Consider the following 21,651-nt stretch of genomic DNA (forward strand, 5'->3'; position numbering starts at 1 on the left):
TGTACTAGACAGGATGGTTATAAAACGCTAAATCACAGAATTTAAATACAACACTATGTATTATATTGAATCTGTCTGCCCTAAAAACAGTCAAGGCAATATGTATTTCATTCAACTTAGAGGTTTTCCATCCCCAACTCTTACCTTAACACAAGGCAATACAACACGGATGGCATTTCCTATCAGACCTGTGTTCAAATACTATTTAGGGTATTTCAATTACTTTCAAGTGCATTTGAGTAATTATTTGAATATTTTTTTATTTGGAAATACAAGTAGTTGATATTGGAATGTATATGGAAATACATTTATTCTTGTTATATGTACAGTACCGTTCAAAAGTTTGGGGTCACTTAGAAACGGCCTTGTTTTTTAAAGAAAGGCTAATTTTTGATCGATTAAAATAACATCAAACTGATCAGAAATACAGAGTAGACATTGTTAATGTTGTAAAGGACTATTGTAGCTGGAAACTGCAGATTTTTAATGGAATATCTACATAGGCGTACAGAGGCCCATTATCAGCAACCATCACTCCTGTGTTCCAATGGCACGTTGTGTTAGCCAATCCAAGCAAAACACCAGTCTCAACGTCAACAGTGAAGAGGCGACTCCAGGATTGAAACCGCTCTCATCGACACGCAACACCTAGGTTTACCTCCACTGTACTCCCATCCTACCATACCCTTGTCTGTACATTATTCCCTGAATCTACTCTACCACGCCCAGAAATCTGCTCCCTTTATTCTCTGTCCCCAACGCACTAGACGACCAGTTCTTTTAGCTTTTAGCCGTACCCTTATCCTACTCCTCCTCTGGTGATGTAGAGGTTAACCCAGGCACTATCATTTGTTGATTTCTGTAACCGTAAAAGCATTGGTTTCATGCATGTCAACATCAGAAGCCTCCTCCCTAAGTTTGTTTTATTCACTGCTTTAGCACACTCTGCCAACCCTGATGTCCTAGCCGTGTCTGAATCCTGGCTTAGGAAGGCCACCAAAAATTCTGAAATTTCCATCCCCAACTATAACATTTTCCACCAAGAGAACTGCCAAAGGGGGTGGAGTTGCAATCTACTGCAGAGATCGGCATCTTTCTTTGTATTTTTCAGAGTCAGTAAAGGCCTCTTTAGTGTCCTAAATCTTCAGAACTGACCTTATTTGCCTACCGTCTGTAAGCTATTAGTGTCTTAACAACCGTTTCACAGGTGCATGTTCATTAATTGTTTATGGTTCATTGAACAAGCATGGGAAACAGTGTTTAAACCCTTTACAATGAAGATCTGTGAAGTCACTTGGATTTTTACTTAATATCTTTGAAAGACAGGGTCCTGAAAAATTGCCCTTTAATTTTTTGCTGAGTTCAGATACACATACACACACTGTATATACAGTACCAGTCAAAGTTTGGACACACCTACTCAATGGGTTTTTCTTTATTTCTACATTGTAGAATAATAGTGAAAACATCAACTATGAAATAACACATGGAATCATGTAGGAAACCAAGTGTTAAAACAAATCAAAATATGTCATTTGAGATTCTTCAAAGTAGCCACCCTTTGCCTCGATGAAAGCTTTGCACATCCTCAGCTTCATGAGGTAGTCACCTGGAATCAATTAACAGGTTTGCCTTGTTAAAACTAATTTGTGGAGTTTCTTTCCTTCTTAATATATTTAAGCCAATCAGTTGTGTTCTGACAAGGTAGGAGTGGTATACAGAAGATAGTATTTTACCAAATATGGCTAAGTCCATATTATGTCACGAACAGCTCAAAAAAGCAAAGACAAATGACAGTCCATCATTACTTTAAAACATGAAGGTCAGTCAATCCGGAAAATGTCAAGAACGTTTCTTCAAGTGCAGTCGCAATTTGATGTCAATTGTAACATCCACTTCAAATCAGTGTAGACGAAGGGGAGAAGACATGTTAAAGGATTTTTAAGCCTTGAGACATGGATTGTGTATGTGTGCCATTCAGAGGGTGAATGGGCCAGACAAAATATTGAAGTGCCTTTGAACAGGGTACTGGTTTGAGTGTGTCAGGAACTGCAATGCCGCTAGGTTTTTCCACGTTCAACAGTTTCCCGTGTGTATCAAGAATGGTCCACCACCCAAAGGCCATCAAGCCAACTTTACACAACTCTAGGAAGCATTGGAGTCAACTTGGACCAGCATCCCAGCGGAACGCTTGACACCTTGTAGAGTCCATGTCCTAACGAAGTGAGGCTCTTCTGAAGGCAAAAAGGGGTGCAACTCAATTTTTAAAGTGTTCCTAATGTTTTGTTCAGGGACAGGTCGAAAAGCATTAAACATTTATGGCAATGTAACTAGCTAACTTGCTGTTGCTAGCTAATTTGTTCTGGGATATAAACATTGGGTTGTTATTTTACCTGAAATGCACAAGGTCCTTCTACTCCAACAATTAATCCACAAATAAAACGGTCAACCGAGTTCGTTTCTAGTAATCTCTCCTCCTTCAGGCTTCTTCTTCGGACTTTATATGGCAACCAACTTAAGTGCATTACCACAACCGACTGGAGTGTAGACCTCAGTTCATCTTTCAATCACCCACGTGGGTACATGCTCATAAAGAAACAATGAGGAGATGGGAGAGGCAGGACATTGCAGTGTGTCGAGCATCACAAATAGAACCAAGTTATATTTTAGCGCCTGACTACGCAGACACTCACGAGCAGTGTGGGTGCAATGATTGAATAACGTGTGCATTTATTTTGCAGCGCACGCAACGCGTCTGGTCAGCATCTATCAAGTAAGCACACCTGCTCCCCATCATTACACACACACCTGGACTTCATCACCTTGATTACCTCTCTTTATTTAGCCCTCAGTAGCCTCAGTCATCAGCAGTAATGGTTTGTTTTCATGTTCAGTATAGATCCCCTGTTATGTTAATTTGCCTGTCATTATTGTTAAACTCACCTTCTGCATCTACGTGACACTTATGTAAGTCTTGGTTCCAATAGTTTATATTTTTCAGCCACATTATTTGAGAATACTTTATACACAGAAAATAAATGTAATGTGTTTACAATATCTCTACACTTGATAAATTACCACAATAACAAAAAAAGCTTGTTGAAAATGTTTACTTTTTTATTTGACTTATTCAAAGTCAGTTCATTTCAGAAGGACATGGGAGGCATCTGATTACACAAAAACACTCCGTCACAGTACTGACAGACAGACATGCTCTTTCTGGGAGAGCAGAGCATGTCTGTCTGTGTCAGGGAAGACTGATGGTTAAGGTCATTTATGTTTGTGTTAGTGCTGAGCGATTAACTGTAATGTCGTTTTTTATTTTATTTAAACCACTTGTTTTTTTGTGAGAGCCCAACACGCCGTTTCTATGGAAATAAATCAAATCATTCACGAGAGAAATCAAGTCAAGAACTATGTGGAACGCTGTGCAGAAGGGTGTTGTAGTTTTCATTAAGCAAATATTCAACATAGTTTAGTGCAGAAAATTGGTATTTAACTATAATAATCATAATCCATTGCGCCTGTTCTTTCTGGCTTGGACAGAGATGGATACACTTACGCCTGCTACGTTAGGTTAGATACCTATAGACTGGATGAAAAAGGAATGTACACAACATGAGTGGTGTCTATTCATGGATGCCAAGGGAAGCTGCGTTTCCCCCAAAAATGGAAAAATATACAAATCTGTTTAGTTTTCCTTAAATTCGCAAGAGGCTCTCTGTCTCTATAGCCCATCTATCGGATGCTGTCTGGTCCAAAAGAGTATGATATTGTTGCCACGCGTAGCATTGAATGCAAGGGAAGCCAGCGAGCATTGGCCCTCCCCAATATAAAATATTAGCCAATCAGCATTAATCTAAACTGTGAATGGTCCTGGTGCACCAAAAAAAAAAGGGTAAAGGGAAGCCAGTTTGGATTTGAAAACTTGAATTGTTGTGTTGTCCTCCGGTGGTTAGTCATCTAAAACAGCCATGGATGGCAATAGGGATTTGGACTTGTGATTTTACTTCATTCTCTGTCTGGCCAATTAAAAAAAAAATCTAACTAGGCAAGTCAGTTAAAAACATTCTTATTTGATTATAACGGTGATTCTGATCCAACCATGAATTAATATATTGTGCCCCTGGCCTGATGTTAACTAGCTGGCTCATTGTTGACCATGAAAGGAAGTTAGGCTAGCGAGCAAGCATTTTAGCCAGTTAGCCTTGGACAGCAAAAACTACAAAATATGTACTGTATATGACAGAGTCATGGACTGTTTTGGCAACATGAGAGGATGGAATTGGCGTTTCTATACAAGTTAAGCGAGTCCACGTTTTTCTACTTGCAAGTACGCCGCACACACAGGAATCAGTACCATGGACAGCCACATCATATTTAGCTTATGTTGATTGGACTAAATAGTGTTTGGTATCGTTTAGTTGTCACTGTATTAGACTAAGCAGAGGTGATTTGATGATGTTGAAATGGTGCTGGAATAGTGGAGGCTCCTGTTTTCTTTGCGACTTGCGGTTGGTAACTCTCTGGTATTCTAAATCAATAGTTGTTTAGTAGTCCGAAAATATCGCTAACATTAACGTGCTTGATTATGCTGTAGGTCATGTAACTGTTTGTTATATGCAATATGCTTTGTGGACTCCACCGGACAGATGTTGCTCTCTGGTTTTGTGATGAAACAAAGGTGTGGTTGAATGTATTATGCCACTGTGTCTTCTATATATATCACGGTGTCAAGGCATGTGAACTAACAGGTTATAGAGCAAACAACGCAATTATCACAACATATAGGTTATAATTTGGATTTTCTTTCCCTGGCTGGCTTGGCTTCCCCAGTGATTTTACCCATATACCGCTACTGCACAACAACGAGAGAGAGACAGTTTGGGAAAGTATGCCTCATCTACTTTGAATAACTAGTCAAATGATTACATCAGACAGCTCTGCAGCATGCTTAGTCCGGTTAGCTAAATAGGATGACTAAGTAATACATGATGACTTCAAGGAATGAAAAATAAAGTTATCAAATAAAAAGTAAGTAATATACACAACTGAAATATTATTTCATAGTCATTTCCTGTTTTTCTTTTGATGTCAACCGAATGTGAAAGAGACCATGGAGTATTTTTAGTTTGGCAATTGAATGTTCACTATTTTTGGCTTTGGAATTTCCATTAAAAAGCTATAAAATCATTTTAATGTCATTATTTCATAATGCATTTAATGTTTAAAAAAATAATCGAAACCGATTTATTTTTTCATAATCGATCCGAAACTACCTTCAAAAGGAACTAATCGCCCAGCACTTGTGTGAGTGTGTAATAATTGTGGATGCTAATATTTTTCCTATTTCACACATGTGTGTATTAATACGAATGTGTGAATTAGAAACACGTTTTTGCATATCCCAACTCCCTGAGATACACTAGGAGAGTGGGGTCACGGCCAGGATCTGCAATTATCAACGGCGACCCTGGAGCAATTAGTGTTAAGTGCCTTGCTCAAAGGCACAGACAGATTTGGGGTTGGCAAGTAGTTGTTTGTGCTTGCATGTGCGTATGCTTGAGGAACACAAGTCTGCAGCCCACTACTGTGTTCTCTTCCTTAGAACAGGCGCTTCTCATAACTGTGAGAGAGAGAGGTTTAACAGATTAATGGATCACATTACAAATGACCAACATGTTGCATCAGGCCGAGATCAGATACTGTAGAGACATATAGGCAGGTTGAAGTGAGATCAGTTTTGAAAGGGGAACCATTCTAAATCTTGGGGCTTGTATGTGGTACATGGAACTGAGATGTTCAGAAGATAATATATTGTAATGTTAGCCTCTGTGACAGCGCTGCACTATGGGCAAGCCAATACTGCCAAGCTAGAGCACATCAGTAAGTACCTGTGCAGGCTGTGGACTCCTCCCTCCATCTGGGCCGATGTCGTCCTCTTCTCAAACTTCAGATCCCCAGAATACATCATGGCTCTGCAGGGGGAAGACAAATAGTGTTACACAGAGCCCCGGGCTTACACACACAGCCTTCGAACAGATGGTGTTATCAAAGTAGGCTCACTCTGATTTACATTCAAATGTGTACCTGAGCTGGGTGAGGCTCTTGGATCCGATGTCTTGACAGGAGTGCTGGATCCCAGCCAGCAGGTAGGGAATAAACTTATGTATGGAGCCCTTGTCCTGGACTGCCCCCGACACACCCCGGGCCACCTTAGTCTTGTCACATTCACTGGAGAGAGGGAGGAGGAGACGGGTAAACTACAGTGCCTTCAGAAAGTATTCATACCCCTTGACTTATTCCACATTTTGTTGTGTTACAGCCTGAATTCAAAATATACCCAATAATGAAAGTGAAAAAATGTGTATTGAAAATAAAACACAGAAATATCTCATTTACATAAGTATTCACAGCCCTGGGTCAATACTTTGAAGAAGCACCTTTGGCAACGATTACAACCATCAGTCTTTCTGGGTAAGTCTCTAAGAGCTTTCCACACCTGGATTGTGCAACATTTTCCCATTTTTCTTTTCAAACTTCTTCAAGCTCTGTTAAATTGGTTGTTAATCATTACTAGACAACCATTTTCAGGTCTTGCCAAAGATTTTCAAGTAGATGTATGTAAAATGTAAAACCTGTAACTAGGCCACTCTGGAACATTGTCTTTTTGGTAACAACTCCAGTGTAGATTTGGCATTGCATTTTACGTTATTGTCAAATCAAAGTTTGTCACGTGCGCCGAATACAACAGGTGTACAGTCGTGGCCAAAAGTTGAGAATGACACGAATATAAATTTTCAAAGAGTCTGCTGCCTCAGTTTGTATGATGGCAATTTGCATATACTCCAGAATGTTATGAAGAGTGATCAGATGAATTGCAATTAATTGCAAAGTCCCTCTTTGCCATGCAAATTAACTGAATCCCCCCCCCCAAACATTTCCACTGCATTTCAGCCCTGCTACAAAAGGACCAGCTGACATCATGTCAGTGATTCTCTAGTTATCACAGATGTGAGTGCTGCTGTGCGTTTTGTTGCCAACCTTACTTTGCTACCTGACAACTTTACGGGTTTTACTTTTTAAGTTACCGTTTATGTTTTTCCCCTCACTCAACTTTCTTTCAACTTTTTCACCCCGGACGCTTTATCTGGACATGGTTCGTCAGGACTTCCAACAGCCGAAGCTAAGTAGTAACATTAACATGATGCCTTCTAATTGCAGCCGCTGTACTCATAATATACAGGAGAACGAGCGCCTTGCGGCGAGGATAGCTGTGCTGCAAGCCCAGCTTCAGACGCAATCGTTAGGAAAGGGTAATTTAAGTGTAGGAAAGGATGAAACAGCATCTGTGCCACCACTACGTACAGATCGTAATGTTAGTATAAATCCCCCCGTACTATCCCCGCAGCCGGACAACTTTCTCATGACTTCTGGAGGGAAATGCTGTAGGAATGCTCAACCGGTGTCGCTCATTCAGCCGACATACATTCAACCGGTTCTTCCATTAAGCAGCGAGTCGGAGTCAGAGGCCAAGGCTTCTCTGGTCTCAACTCCTCCTGTTACGGGGTCTGAGACGCCAAAGTCTCCCACAATTAGCTCTGACCAATTGAAAACCCTAGACTCTATTACCCGCAGTATTAGACTTAAATCGAATCATCCAGCGATCATACACTGTTTACCCGGGGGCAGGGCTACCGAAGTTAAGGCTAATCTGAAAATGGTGCTGGCTAAAGCTAAAACTGGCGAGTGTAGAATATAGAGATATTGTTATCCACGTCGGCACCAATGATGTTAGGATGAAACAGTCAGAGGGCACCAAGCGCAACATAGCTTCAGTGTGTAAATTCGCTAGAAAGATGTGTCGGCATTGAGTAATTGTCTCTGGCCCCCTCTCAGTTAGGGGGAGTGATGAGCTCTACAGCAGAGTCTCACAACTCAATCGCTGGTTGAAAACTGTTTTCTGCCCCTCCCAAAAGATACAATTTGTAGATAATTGGCCCTCTTTCTGGGACTCACCCACAAACAGGACCAAGCCTGGCCTGCTGAGGAGTGACGGACTCCATCCTAGCTGGAGGGGTGCTCTCATCTTATCAACGAACATTGACAGTGCTCTAACTCCCCTAGCTCCACAATGAAATAGGGTGCAGGCCAGGCAGCAGGCTGTCAGTCAGCATAGTGGAGTCTGCCACAAGCACAGTCAGTGTAGTCAGCTCAGCTATCCCCATTGAGACTGTGTCTGTTGGGCAAAACTAAACATGGCGGCGTTTGCCTTAGCAATCTCACTAGGATAAAGACCACCTCCATTCCTGTCATTATTGAAAGAGATTGTGATACCTCACATCTCAAAATAGGGCTACTACATGTTAGATCCCTCACGTCAAAGGCAGTTATAGTCAATGAACTAATCACTGATCATAATTTTAATGTGATTGGCCTGACTGAAACATGGCTGAATTTACTGTGTTAAATGATGCCTCACCTCCTGGTTACACTAGTGACCATATCCCTGTGCATCCCGCAAAGGCGGAGGTGTTGCTAACATTTACGATAGCACATTTCAATTTACAAAAAAAAAAAAAAGTTTAGTCTTTGGAGCTTCTAGTCATGAAATCTATGCAGCCTACTCAATCACTTTTTATAGGTACTGTTTACAGGCCTCCTGGGCCATATACAGTGTTCCTCACAGAGTTCCCTGAATTCCTATCGGACCTTGTAGTCATAGCAGATAATATTCACATGGAAAAGTCCACAGACCCACTCCAAAAGGCTTTCGGAGCCATCATCGACTCTGTGGGTTTTGTCCAACATGTCTCTGGACCTACTCACTGCCACAGTCATACTCTGGACCTAGTTTTGTCCCATAGAATAAATGTTGTGGATCTTAATGTTTTTCCTCAACCCTGGACTATCGGACCACCATTTTATTACGTTTGCAATCGCAACAAATAATCTGCTCAGACCCCAACCAAGGAGCATCAAACGTCGTGCTACAAATTCTCAGACAACCCAAAGATTCCTTCCAGATTCCCTCTGCCTACCCAAGGCCGTCAGAGGACAACAATCCGTTAACCACCTAACTGAGGAACTCAATTTAACCTTGCGCAATACCCTAGATGCAGTTGCACCCCTAAAAACTAAAAACATTTGTCATAGGAATCTAGCTCCCTGGTATACAGAAAATACCTGAGCTCTGAAGCAAGCTTCCAGAAAATTGGAACTGAAATGGCGCCACACCAAACTGGAAAGACAGTACCAGGCAGTATCGAAGAGCCCTCACTGCTGATCATCCTATTTTTCCAACTTAATTGAGGAAAATAAAAACTATCCAAAATGTATTTTTGATACTGTCGCAAAGCTAACTAAAAAGCAGCATTCCCCAAGAGAGGATCGTTTTCACTTCAGAAGTAATAAATTCATGAACCTCTTTGAAAAAAAGATCATGATCATTAGAAAGCAAATTACAGACTACTCTTTAATAACCAGTTATGCATTAGGGGGCATAATTCAAATTTTGGGATGAAAAACGTTCCCGTTTTAAACAAGATATTTTGTCACGAAAAGATGCTCGACTATGCATATAATTGACAGCTTTGGAAAGAAAACACTGACGTTTCCGAAACTGCAAAGATATTGTCTGTGCCACAGAACTGATGTTACAGGCGAAACCCAGATAAAAATCCAACCAGGAAGTGCCACATTTTTTGAAACCGCCTCATGCCAATGACTCCTTATATGGCTGTGAATGAGCTTACGTTTTCCACGTATTCCCCAAGGTGTCTACAGCATTGTGACGTCTTTTTAGGCATTTTCATTGAAGAATGGCTGTAAGGGACCATATATAGCATGTGTCTCCCACATGGTGTCTCCCACAGAAAATCTTGTGTAAAATACTGAGGTAGCCATTTTTCCAATCGCTTCTTATGAGAAACCAATTGCCTCGACGGATATATTATCGAATATATATGTTAAAAACACCTTGAGGATGGATCCTAAACAACGTTTGCAGTGTTTCTGTCGATATTATGGAGCAAATTTTGAAAAAAGTTTGGCGTTATAGTTGCAGCATTTTCCGGTCGATAACTGGGAGTCTCCTGAGTGAAAGCATCTGAAGTTCTTCAAAGGTAAATGATTTAATTTGGTTGCTTTTCTTATTTTCGTGAAAATGTTGCCTGCTGCCAGCAGAGCCTAGCATAGCATTATGCCATGATAAACTTACACAAATGCTTGTCTAGCGTTGGCTGTAATGCAAAATCTGAGATGAAAGTGTTGTTAACAAAAAGGGAAAACTTGTGTTTGAATATATTTGTTTCATTTACGATTTTTTTGTGTATTTATGTCCGCTGCGTTGTGCTAATGCGTTTGAGGCTATGATTACGCTCCCGGATACGGATTTGCTCGTCGCAACAGGTTAAATCTGCGTATTCTTTCAAAGCTCATGTGTCCTGAGTCTGCACAACTCTGCCAGGACCTAGGGTCAAGGGAGACACTCAGGTGTTTTAGTACTATCTCTTGACACAATGATGAAAATAATCATGGCCTCTAAACCTTCAAGCTGCATACTGGACCCTATTCCAACTAAACTACTGAAAGAGCTGCTTCCTGTGCTTGGCCCCTCCTATGTTGAACATAATAAACGTCTCTCTATCCACCGGATGTGTACCAAACTCACTAAAAGTGGCAGTAATAAAGCCTCTTGAAAAAGCCAAACCTTCACCCAGAAAATATAAAACACTATCGGCCTATATCGAATATTCCATTCCTCTCTAAAACATTATAAAAAGCTGCAACTCACTGCCTTCCTGAAGACAAACAATGTATACAAAATGCTTCGGTCTGGTTTTAGACCCCATCATACCACTGAGACTGCACTTGTGAAGGTGGTCAATTACCTTTTAATGGCCTCAGACCGAGGCTCTGCATCTGTCCTCGTGCTCCTAGACCTTAGTACTGCTTTTGATACTATCGATCACCACATTCTTTTGGAGAGATTGGAAACCCAAATTGGTCTACACGGACAAGTTCTGGCCTGGTTTAGTTCTTATCTGTCCAAAAAGATATCAGTTTGTCTTTGTGAATGGTTTGTCCTCTGAGAAATCAACTGTAAATTTCGGTGTTCCTCAAGGTTCCGTTTTAGGACCACTATTGTTTTCACTATATATTTTACCTCTTGGGGATGTCATTCGAAAACATAATGTTAACTTTCACTGCTATGGGGATGACACACAGCTGTACATTTCAATGAAACATGGTGAAGCCCCAAAATTGCCCTCGCTAGAAGCCTGTGTTTCAGACATAAGGAAGTGGATGGCTGCAAACTTTCTACTTTTAAACTCAGACAAAACAGAAATGCTTGTTCTAGGTCCCAAGAAACAAAGAGATCTTCTGTTGAATCTGACAATTAATCTTAATGGTTGTACAGTCGTCTCAAATAAAACTGTGAAGGACCTCCGCGTTACTCTGGACCCTGATCTCTCTTTTGACGAACACATCAAGACTATTTCAAGGACAGATTATTTTTGCATCTACGTAACACTGCAAATATCTGAAACTTTCTGTCCAAAAATGATGCAGAAATATTAATCCGTGCTTTTGTTACTTCTAGGTTAGACTACTGCAATGCTCTACTTTCCGGCTGCCCGGATAAAACACTAACTAAACTTCAGTTAGTGCTAAATACGCCTGCTAGAATCCTGACGAGAACCAAAAAAATTGATCATATTACTCCACTGTAGCCTCCCTACACTAGCTTCCTGTTAAGGCAAGGACTGATTTCAAGGTTTTACTGCTAACCTACAAAGCATTACATTCATTACATGGGCTTGCTCCTACCCATCTCTCCGATTTGGTCCTGCCGTACATACCTACACATACGCTATGGTCACAAGACGCAGGCCTCCTAATTGTCCCTAGAATTTCTAAGCAAACAGCTGGAGGCAGGGCTTTATCCTATAGAGTTTTATTTTTATGGAATGGTCTGCCTACCCGTGTGAGAGACACAGACTCGGTCTCAACCATTTAAGTCTTTACTGAAGACTCATCTCTTCAGTAGGTCATATGATTGAGTGTAGTCTGGCCCAGGAGTGTGAAGGTGAACGGAAAGGCTCTGGAGCAACGAACCGCCCTTGCTGTCTCTGCCTGGCCGGTTCCCCTCTTTCCACTGGTATTCTCTGCCTCTAACCCTATTACAGGGACTGAGTCACTGGCTTACTGGTGCTCTTTCATGCCATCCCTAGGAGGGGTGCATCACTTGAGTGGGTTGAGTCACTGATGTGATCTTTCTGTTTGGGTTGGCGCCCCCCTTTGGGTTGTGCCGTGGCGGAGATCTTTGTGGGCTAAACTCGGCCTGGTCTCAGGATGGTAAGTTGGTGGTTGAAGATATCCCTCCAGTGGTGTGGGGGCTGTGCTTTGGCAAAGTGGGTGGGGTTATATCCTTCCTGTTTGGCCCTGTCTGGGGGTATCATCAGATGGGGCCACAGTGTCTCCTGACCCCTCCTGTCTCAGCCTCCAGTATGTATGCTGAAGTAGTTTATGTGTCGGGGGGCTAGGGTCAGTTTGTTATATCTGGAGTACTTCTCCTGTCTTATCCGGTGTCCTGTGTGAATTTAAGTATGCTCTCTAATTCGCTCTCTCGGAGGACCTGAGCCCTAGGACCATGCCTCATGATGGCATGGTCCTGGCATGATTACTCCTTGCTGTCCACAGTCCACCTGGCCGTGCTGCTGCTCCAGTTTCAAGTGTTCTGCCTGCGGCTATGGAACCCTGACTTGTTCACCGGACCTGCTGTTTTCAACTCTCAAGAGACAGCAGGAGCGTTAGAGATACTCTCAATGATCGGCTGTGAAAAGCCAACTGACATTTACTCCTGAGGTGCTGACTTGTTGCACCCTCGACAACTATTGTGATTATTATTATTTGACCCTGCTGGTCATTTATGAACATTTAAACATCTTGGCCATGTTCTGTTATAATCTCCACCCTGCACAGCCAGAAGAGGACTGGCCACCCCTCATAGCCTGGTTCCTCTAGGTTTTGGCCTTTCTAGGGAGTTTTTCCAAGCCACCATGCTTCTACACCTGCATTGCTTGCTGTTTGGGGTTTTAGGCTGGGTTTCTGTACAGCACTTTGATATCAGCTGATGTAAGAAGGGCTATATAAATACATTTGATTTTGATTTGACGAGGACAAGGCTGGAGATCTCTCTGTCATGCTGATTGAGTTTGAATAACAGACTGGAAGCTTTTTCAAAAGGAGGGTGGTGCTTGGAATCATTGTTCTTTCTCTGTCAATCATGGTTACCTGCAAGGAAACATGTGCAGTCATCATTATTTTGCACAAAAAGGGCTTCACAGGCAAGGATATTGCTGCCAGTAAGATTGCACCTAAATCAATCATTTATCGGATCATCAAGAACATCGAGAGCGGTTTAATTGTTGTGAAGAAGACTTCAGGGCACCAAAGAAAGTCTAGCAATCACCAGGACCGTCTCCTAAAGTTGATTCAGCTGCAGGATCGGGGCACCACCAGTACAGAGCTTGCTCAGGAATGGCAGCAGACAGGTGTGAGTGCATCTGCACGCACAGTGAGGCGAAGACTTTTGGAGGATGGCCTGGTGTCAAGAAGGGCAGCAAAGAAGCCACTTCTCTCCAGGAAAAACATCAGGGATAGACTGATATTCTGCAAAAGGTACAGGGATTGGACTGCTGAGGATGGGGGAAAAGTCATTTTCTCTGATGAATCCCCTTTCCGAATGTTTGGGGCATCCGGAGAAGACAAGGTGAGCGCTACCATCAGTCCTGTGTCATGCCAACAGTAAAGCATCCTGAGACCATTAATGTGTGGGGTTGCTTCGCAGCCAAGGGAGTGGGCTCACTCACAATTTTTCCTAAGAACACAACCATGAATAAGGAATGGTACTAACATATCCTCCAAGAGCAACTTCTCCAAACCATCCAGGAACCGTTTTGTGACAAACAATGCCCTTTCCAGCATGATGGAGCACCTTGCCATAAGGCAAAAGTGATAACTAAGTGGCTCGGGGAATAAAACAATATTTGATCCCAAAACAATATTTTGGGTCCATGGGCAGGAAACTCAGACCTTAATCCCATTGAGAACTTGTGGTCAATCCTCAAGAGGCGGGTGGACAAACTCTTTTGGCTTGGGGGTAGAAGCCTTTTGGTCCTAAACTTGGCGCTCCGGTACCGCTTGCCATGCGATGAGAATGAGAATGAGGGCGTGCTTGGTTGTCCTTTTTATGTAGTACACAAATCATCCTCTTTGTCTTAAAGGAGAGATCTCATTTGCATCTCCTTTGTCCTGCTGAAATGTGAATTAATCTCCCAGTGTCTGTTAGAAAGCAGACTGAACCAGGTTTTTCTCTAGGATTTTGCCTGTGCTTAGCTCCATTCCGTTTATTTTTTTAGCCCAAAAATTGCCCCAGTCCTTAACGATTACAAGCATACCCATGACATGATGCAGACACCATTATGCTTGAAAATATGGAGTGTGGCACTCAGTGATGTATTGGATTTGCCCCAAACATAACACTTTGTATTCAGGACAAAAAGGTAATTGATTTGCCACATTTTTTGCAGTATTACTTTAGTGCCTTGTTGCAAACAGGAAGCATGTTATGGAATATGTTTTATTATGTACAGGCTTCTTTTCACTCTGTCAGTTAAGTTAGTATTGTGGAGTAACTACAATGTTGTTGATCCGTCCTCAGTTTTCTCCCATCACAGTCATTAAACTCTAACTGTTAAAAGTCATTATTGGCCTCATGGTGAAATCCCTGGAGAGGTTCCTCTCCGGTAACTGAGTTAGGAAGGACACCTTTATCTTTGTAGTGACTGGGTGTATTGATACCATCCAAAGTGTAAATAATAACTTCACCATGTGCAAAGGGATATTCAATGTCTGCTTTTATTTTTATCTACCAAAAGGTGCCCTTCTTTGCGAGGCATTGGAAAACATCCCTGGTCTTTGTGGTTGAATCTGTGTTTCAAATTCACTGCTTGACTGAGGGACCTTACAGATAATTGTATGCGTGGGGTACAGAGGTAGTCATAAAAAAATCATGTTAAACACTAGCATTGCATAGTGACTCCATGCAAATGATTGTGACTTGTTAAGCACATTTTTACTCCTGAACTTACTTAGGATTGCCATAACAGAGGTTGAATACATATTGACTCAAGACATTTCAGCTTTAAAAAAATGGTTTAATGACATTATGGGGTTGTGTGTAGGCCAGTGACCAAAAAAACTCAATTGAATCTATTTTAAATTCAGGCACAACAAAATGTGGAAAAGGTCAAGGGTTGTGAATACTTTCTGAAAGGCACTTGAATATATGTTGTTTGTCTTGATTGACTGCTTACTTCAAAGCCAGTTACCCCTGTCGTATTCATTGATTATTGCACACTGTAGCAAAACGTTTTGCAACGGGAAACAAAAACAAGCGTTCAGGTAGTGTCTTTTATTTCACATTGTGCCTAATGAATACAACCCTGGAGACAATAAATGTGTATTACTAGTAGTGTATTAGTATCAGGTGTTGGAACCGGTTCAGGGAACAGAACTGAAAACCGTAAAATAACAAACATTTTTTGAGGAACAGAAGCAAGAACGAAAGTGATCTATACTGTTCCGGAACTGAACCGTTATTTTAAAAGCATGGGAACCCTTATTTTATGTTCCGGGCATTTTTTCCCATTCCCACAACAACAACAAAAAACGCAACAAAGTACCTATGCAAAACCCTCACTTTTTCACTCAAATTCCAGTGGCGGCCTGCCTGCCAGCTGAACATCTTTGCCAGTGTGTGTGTGCAGGCTACCTGCCTGTCCTCCTCCCTCAGAAGCATAGTCTACAGTAGATATTGACGTCACAAGCTAGTTTTGGTCTAGCTCGCAAACTCTAGGCGGCATTATGCGTAATGTAATGGGACTGAGAGTCATGGTCAAGAGCTAGCTCTGGTCCAACGTTAGTTAAGCCAACTCTCTGAAGTTCAAAGACATTCAAAGTTCCTTCATAGATTCCGCTCCTCCGTAGGTATAATTCTGTGGGCCTAATTCAGCATGTCATCACAACCCAGCGCTTCATAAACAATTACTTTTTTTGGTTCGAACCGGTTCAGAACTATATTTTGCTGGTCGGAATGAACAAATGATGGTTCTGTTCAGAATGAAACGATAGGCAAATTATTATATTAGTATTACTGCGCCTCAGTACCTGAAGTATCTGGTCTGGGAGCCCAGGTTCTTGTCCATGGCATCCAGTGAGCCCATGCCTCTGTACTTCTTCAGCCTGATGCCATCAGAGAAGAAGTATTCACCTGGAGCCTCACTGGTGGCAGCCAGGAGGGAGCCCATCATCACTGGAGAGACCGAGGGAAGATAACCGTTAGATAATGTGAGTGTTAGCACTTCATCCACTGCAATTGGAATGTGTGTATGCTTGTGGTGTGTCTTTTGTAAAAGCCTTTCTCTGAATGTGTACTTTAGACCCCTCAACTCAATTCTGGACCTTGAAGCCAATGCCACTTCTTGTTTTCATTGTTCCCCTTTAAAATCAGGGACTGATTTAGACGTGGGACACCAGGCAGGTGCAAATAATTATCAGGTAGAACAGAAAACCAGCAAGCTCCTACCTCGTAGGGTAAGAGTTGAACACCAGGTCTAAATCAGTCCCTGATTAAAGGGGAACAATGAAAACAAGCAGTGGAATTGGCTTCAAGGTCCAGAGTTGAGTTTGAAAGGACTATAATGAGAGTTTGTGTGTGTATGGATATTTAATTTAAGCCTGACTCACCTGTAGATGCCCCCAGTGCCAGGGCTTTGGCAATGTGCCCCACGGTCTGGATGCCCCCGTCGGCAACGACTGGCACCCCGAATCGACGGGCGTACTCAGACACCTTGTACACGGCGGTGGCCTGGGGACGCCCGCATGCCAACACTGAGAAAACAGGGGAAGGAGGACAAAGAACACAAGTTTAATATCCAGCCAAGCCTGCACATGTAGACCAGGATTTCCCAAACTCAGTCCTGGGGCCCACGGTTTGGTTTTTGCCCTAGCACTACACAGCTGATTAAAATCATCAAAGCTTAATGAGATGGTCATTTGAATCAGCTGTGTAGTTCTAGGGCATAAAACCAAAACATGCACCCAGGGGGCCCCAGGACCAATTCTGGGAGCCCCTGCTGTAGGCCACCTATCAGAGACAGACTAGTGATTCTCACACACAGCAGACAGTCCGTCCTGGAATGTATTTGATGTAATCTCCTGGTTTATGAAGTTAAGTCAGCATTAATTCATATTTTTGTAGATTAAACATGGTTTTGGCTTGCTTAAGTGGACTATATTTTAATGAATGCTATTTTATCATGCGTTTACCTGATAAATCAAATCATTATCAAACTGATGGTGGGGCATGATGATGGGGCATGACAGGATTTCCAATTTGCAAACATAGACAACCGCACACTATATAACATTATACAAAGTTGATGTTTATTTGGGAAAATAACATTCATAAAATGAAAAGAAATCGAGTAAGTCTTAGGTGTTTTGAGTGGAGTTTGTTTCGTATGCAGGCTTTGTCCAACACTACATTTGAGAAGTAGATTGCTATAATTTCCTCCTAAACGTGTTGTAACAGTTTCAATGAATCCTGTTGTGAGAAATCAGTTTCAATGAATCCTGTTGTGAGAAATCAGTTTCAATGAATCCTGTTGTGAGAAATCAGTTTCAATGAATCCTGTTGTGAGAAATCAGTTTCAATGAATCCTGTTGTGAGAAATCAGTTTCAATGAATCCTGTTGTGAGAAATCAGTTTCAATGAATCCTGTTGTGAGAAATCAGTTTCAATGAATCCTGTTGTGAGAAATCAGTTTCAATGAATCCTGTTGTGAGAAATCAGTTTCAATGAATCCTGTTGTGAGAAATCAGTTTCAATGAATCCTGTTGTGAGAAATCAGTTTCAGAGAAATGTTTGATGAACTCTAAAATGAGTTCATTAGAATGTCAGAAGCCAACATCAAAGAAGTCGATGAAGTGGAAAATATTATTTTAGATTCATGTCCACTTCTTTTTCTGTGATTATGATGCATAAGCTTTGGAACAGCCTAACTGTTACAGGTATTTAATATATGAAATAATTACCTAAAAAAATACTCAGTATCTTGCACTACCAGAAAGTTTTTGCAGTCGTGCATATTTTTCCGCTCTTAAAATAATGATATTATGATCGAACACATTGTAAATCATATGTTAAGTCAATGACATATGTAAATGAGGTGTTAGAAACAATGACATAGGCAAATTAATTAAATGCATTACAACAGACAGTTTAATTCGGCGCTAAGGGCTCCCTCCCAACCCCTATACCTGGTCATAGGTTGGTGTACAACCAGCAGGGTAAATGCAGTTAAATACAACTCATGGCGGAAAAAAGACTAGGTTATTTTTTTCTTAACAGTGACAACGACCTTTTACAGTAAATTGACAGATGCAGAATGATGAAAATATCTTTCATCTGTAGTAGGCCTATTGATATTGCTAAAGAAGTTACAACTTGTTTCAGATGAGGGAAGGTGAATGGCCTAACTGACAGACATCATCATGACTGAGACTGTCCATCACATGCCTGTGCACTGCATTTAAGGATGCATCTCAAGTCCACTACTAAAACATACTTCATCATATGCATCCAAAACGTAGCGCATGTGTCGTAATGAGGGCATGTCGAGACAAGATAGGTGTGATGTCACACACTGTGATTGACAGATTAGTCAAGGACAAAAGGACAACCATCCAAAAACCCAAGGCCAGCTTGAATACTACTTGTACTGATGCAGAGCCGTTAGCAACCAATGCAGAGAGGCTGTGAAGGCGGGTGGGCGGGCACAGTGTGGTAGTAGAGCCAATGAGAGAGAGCCCTGCGTAGGGGGGTGGGGGACTTACTGCAGTATCCCGTAACAGTAGTTGGGGTTTTGGGGCTGTGGAGCTTTATACCAGGAGGAACACTGAGAGGCGCTAGAGACATACATTACAGGCAGTGTGAAACCAAGAGGAGAAAAAGAGAAGAGAAGAGAGGAGAAAAGAGAGGAGAAAAGAGAGGAGAAAAGAGAGGAGAAAAGAGAGGAGAGGTCCACACAATGAAACAAAGGTGATGAGAAAGAGAGGGATAGAGAGAAAGAAAGAAGCGATAGATAGAAAATAAGAAACCCAAAACAGATCATGAAAGATGGAGAGAATAGTATGATGGAGAGAAGGGGACGATGAGACAGAGAAACATAAAATAGAGGGTAGGAACGATGAACAAGAAGAAAGTTGTGCGTTCTTTCTGAGGTCCTGCCCCTTAAATCGATTGTTTGTACGTTTTCAACGTTTTGCTCTGAAGTAGTTTGAGGATGCTGCATATTGTTGCATTCATTCAGCAGGTGCTCTTATTATGTTTAATTGCAGGTATTAGAATGTAGCTTGGCAGCACAATTTGATTTTGAAAAACCATTCAGCATTCTCTACAGCCAGTAGAGACACAGAGAGAAAAAAAACTAGGACAAACACAGACTTCTACACTTGGCTAAGGGGCGATTTCAGTCATTAGTGGGAAGGTGGTCAGATTGGAGACTCCCGATTGGGTTAGAGCTGTGGGTGGATGTAAGGGAAGCTAGGAAGGCCATTGGTGGGACTTACCTTCCTGTGTGATACAGATGGAGCCACTGCCCATGCCCACGCGCAGGCCGTCCACCCCGGCATCGATCAGGTTCTTGGCCTGGGCTGCAGTTACCACTGAGACAAGCAGGGGGAGACAGACCAACAATGTCACGGGTGGTACATGGTGGAACCATTAAATGAGGGCAACTCTGAGAATGCAGCATTTCTATGTGTGTGTGTCCCAACACTCACCAATGCCTCCAATGACCTGAAGCTGTGGGTATTTCTCTTTGATGTACTTAATCATGTCGATTTGGAAGATCGAGTTCCCTTGAGAGGAGTCCTTAAAGAACGAGAGCAACATTAAAGAACAGATTGAAGAAGAGAAAGTATCTATATGAGAAGAACAAAGAGACGGGGTAGGAGAACCAGTGACCCACCAGTACGACCACGTCTACTCGGCTCTGCACCAGCAGGTCCAGTCTGTACTTGTCATCGTTGTGCGTGCCGATGGCTGCCCCACACAGCAACTGTTTGCTGGAGTCCTTAGCGGCCAGGGGAAAGTCCCTGTTCTTCTTCAGATCTGTCCTGGAGATGATGGACACCAGGCAGCCCTCCCCGTTCACTATGGGCAGCTTACCTACACAGAGATGGACACCATTTAGAATGGGGAAATCTAATCACGAGGCACATAAATTGGACATGTATAGGACTGTCCTTCCCTTTTCGCAGGTCCCGCCTCCTCACCTTTCTTACTCCTCTGCAGAATCTCATTGGCCTCTTTCAGTGTCACTCCAGCTGGAGCAATGACAAGGTCCTCCAGCTTTGTCATCACCTGTAGCGGGGAAGGAAAGGAGAAAACAAAGGAAGATGAGCATTTACCTTTGGACGACAGTTAGAGTGGTAGGGAAGTAAACTAAATGCATATACACTGATTTAAAAATACTAACTCGAAGACCGAGTAACATTCAACCATGATGTGTTAAGCCACACCCACCTCACTGAGAGGCAGGATGTGCTCCTCCTCCTTCAGGAAGTCAATGTCACGCGAGGAGATGATGCCAACGAGGTGGCCCCCCATTTGGCCGTTGTCTGTGATGGGGATGCCGCAGAAGCCGTGGCGTGCCTTGGCCTGGAACACGTCGGCCACACGGTCTGTAGGACTCATCACTACCGGGTCTGTGATGAAACCCTGCTTGTACCGCTGGGAGAGAGAGGAAAGGAGGCAGGCAGGAGAAGGAGGGAGATGAGGGGGAAAAGAGGGAGGGCAGGGTGGAGGAGGTGGAGAGAGGAATGAGGTAGCAGGAAGGATAATATAAATTGAGGGAAGAGGAAAACAGGGAGAGGAGCGAGAGGGTAAGGATATCTATTACACTCTGCAAACCTACAGGGTATTGAAAAAGCAAGCCAGACAGAGCATGAGAATATAAAGAAAAAGATTGCCTGGCGGGAACACTACAGTGAAACGGTAGCAACTAGCTTGGCAGGAAGATGAAACCGAGAGAGCAGACGATAGGATGAGTAACAGAGACAAAACATACAGACACACACATGTAACAGAAAACAAAGATGAAAGGAGATGGGAGTGAAAAAGAGAGAGCATGGCATAGGGGTCATTACCTTGACCTTGCGGACCTCGTTGGCCTGGAACTCTGGAGTGCAGTTGTGGTGGATGAAGCCTATTCCTCCTGTGAGCTGAAAGAAGGGACATCATATTTTTATGTGTGTGTGCACACGTGTAAGAATGTGTGTGAGAGAGAGAGAATGTGTGTCCTCAGACATTAACCCTAACTGAAGTTGCCTGTAAGGATTTATCCAGAACAAACTGTTCCAAGACTCGAGGAAATTCTGGCCTTTGTTATACGATGAAGATCGTGATGTCTCCTCTGACATTTGCCTCTGGGGGTTCACAACTATCTTAGGTTACTATTTTAAGTGAAACAGATTTGTGCAGCTGTTACCCTGGCCTGGGAGAAAGTATAGGTTGTT

General features: G+C 42.4%; 1 protein-coding gene across 2 annotated transcripts in view; it reads right to left on the reverse strand.

Moving 5' to 3' along the window:
• Positions 1-3,094: 3,094 nt before the first annotated feature.
• LOC118359704 (inosine-5'-monophosphate dehydrogenase 2-like) overlaps positions 3,095-21,651 on the reverse strand; it is a 31,709-nt gene continuing 13,152 nt past the window's right edge. The window contains exons 4-15 of one of the 2 annotated variants that reach the window (XM_052482105.1): positions 21,283-21,357; positions 20,660-20,866; positions 20,410-20,497; positions 20,103-20,302; positions 19,915-20,005; positions 19,702-19,797; positions 18,967-19,038; positions 16,816-16,959; positions 16,237-16,381; positions 6,091-6,234; positions 5,895-5,978; positions 3,095-5,626 (exon numbers count right to left, since the gene is read on the reverse strand). In XM_052482105.1, coding sequence (XP_052338065.1) covers positions 5,605-5,626; positions 5,895-5,978; positions 6,091-6,234; positions 16,237-16,381; positions 16,816-16,959; positions 18,967-19,038; positions 19,702-19,797; positions 19,915-20,005; positions 20,103-20,302; positions 20,410-20,497; positions 20,660-20,866; positions 21,283-21,357 — 1,368 coding nt within the window. In that variant the 3' untranslated portion in view covers positions 3,095-5,604. The remainder of the gene's footprint in view (positions 5,627-5,894; positions 5,979-6,090; positions 6,235-16,236; positions 16,382-16,815; positions 16,960-18,966; positions 19,039-19,701; positions 19,798-19,914; positions 20,006-20,102; positions 20,303-20,409; positions 20,498-20,659; positions 20,867-21,282; positions 21,358-21,651) is intronic. The other variant, XM_035738329.2, reaches the window with a different exon arrangement.

The sequence above is a fragment of the Oncorhynchus keta genome, chromosome 27, assembly GCF_023373465.1.
Source record: "Oncorhynchus keta strain PuntledgeMale-10-30-2019 chromosome 27, Oket_V2, whole genome shotgun sequence".
NCBI classification, from domain to species: domain Eukaryota; kingdom Metazoa; phylum Chordata; class Actinopteri; order Salmoniformes; family Salmonidae; genus Oncorhynchus; species Oncorhynchus keta.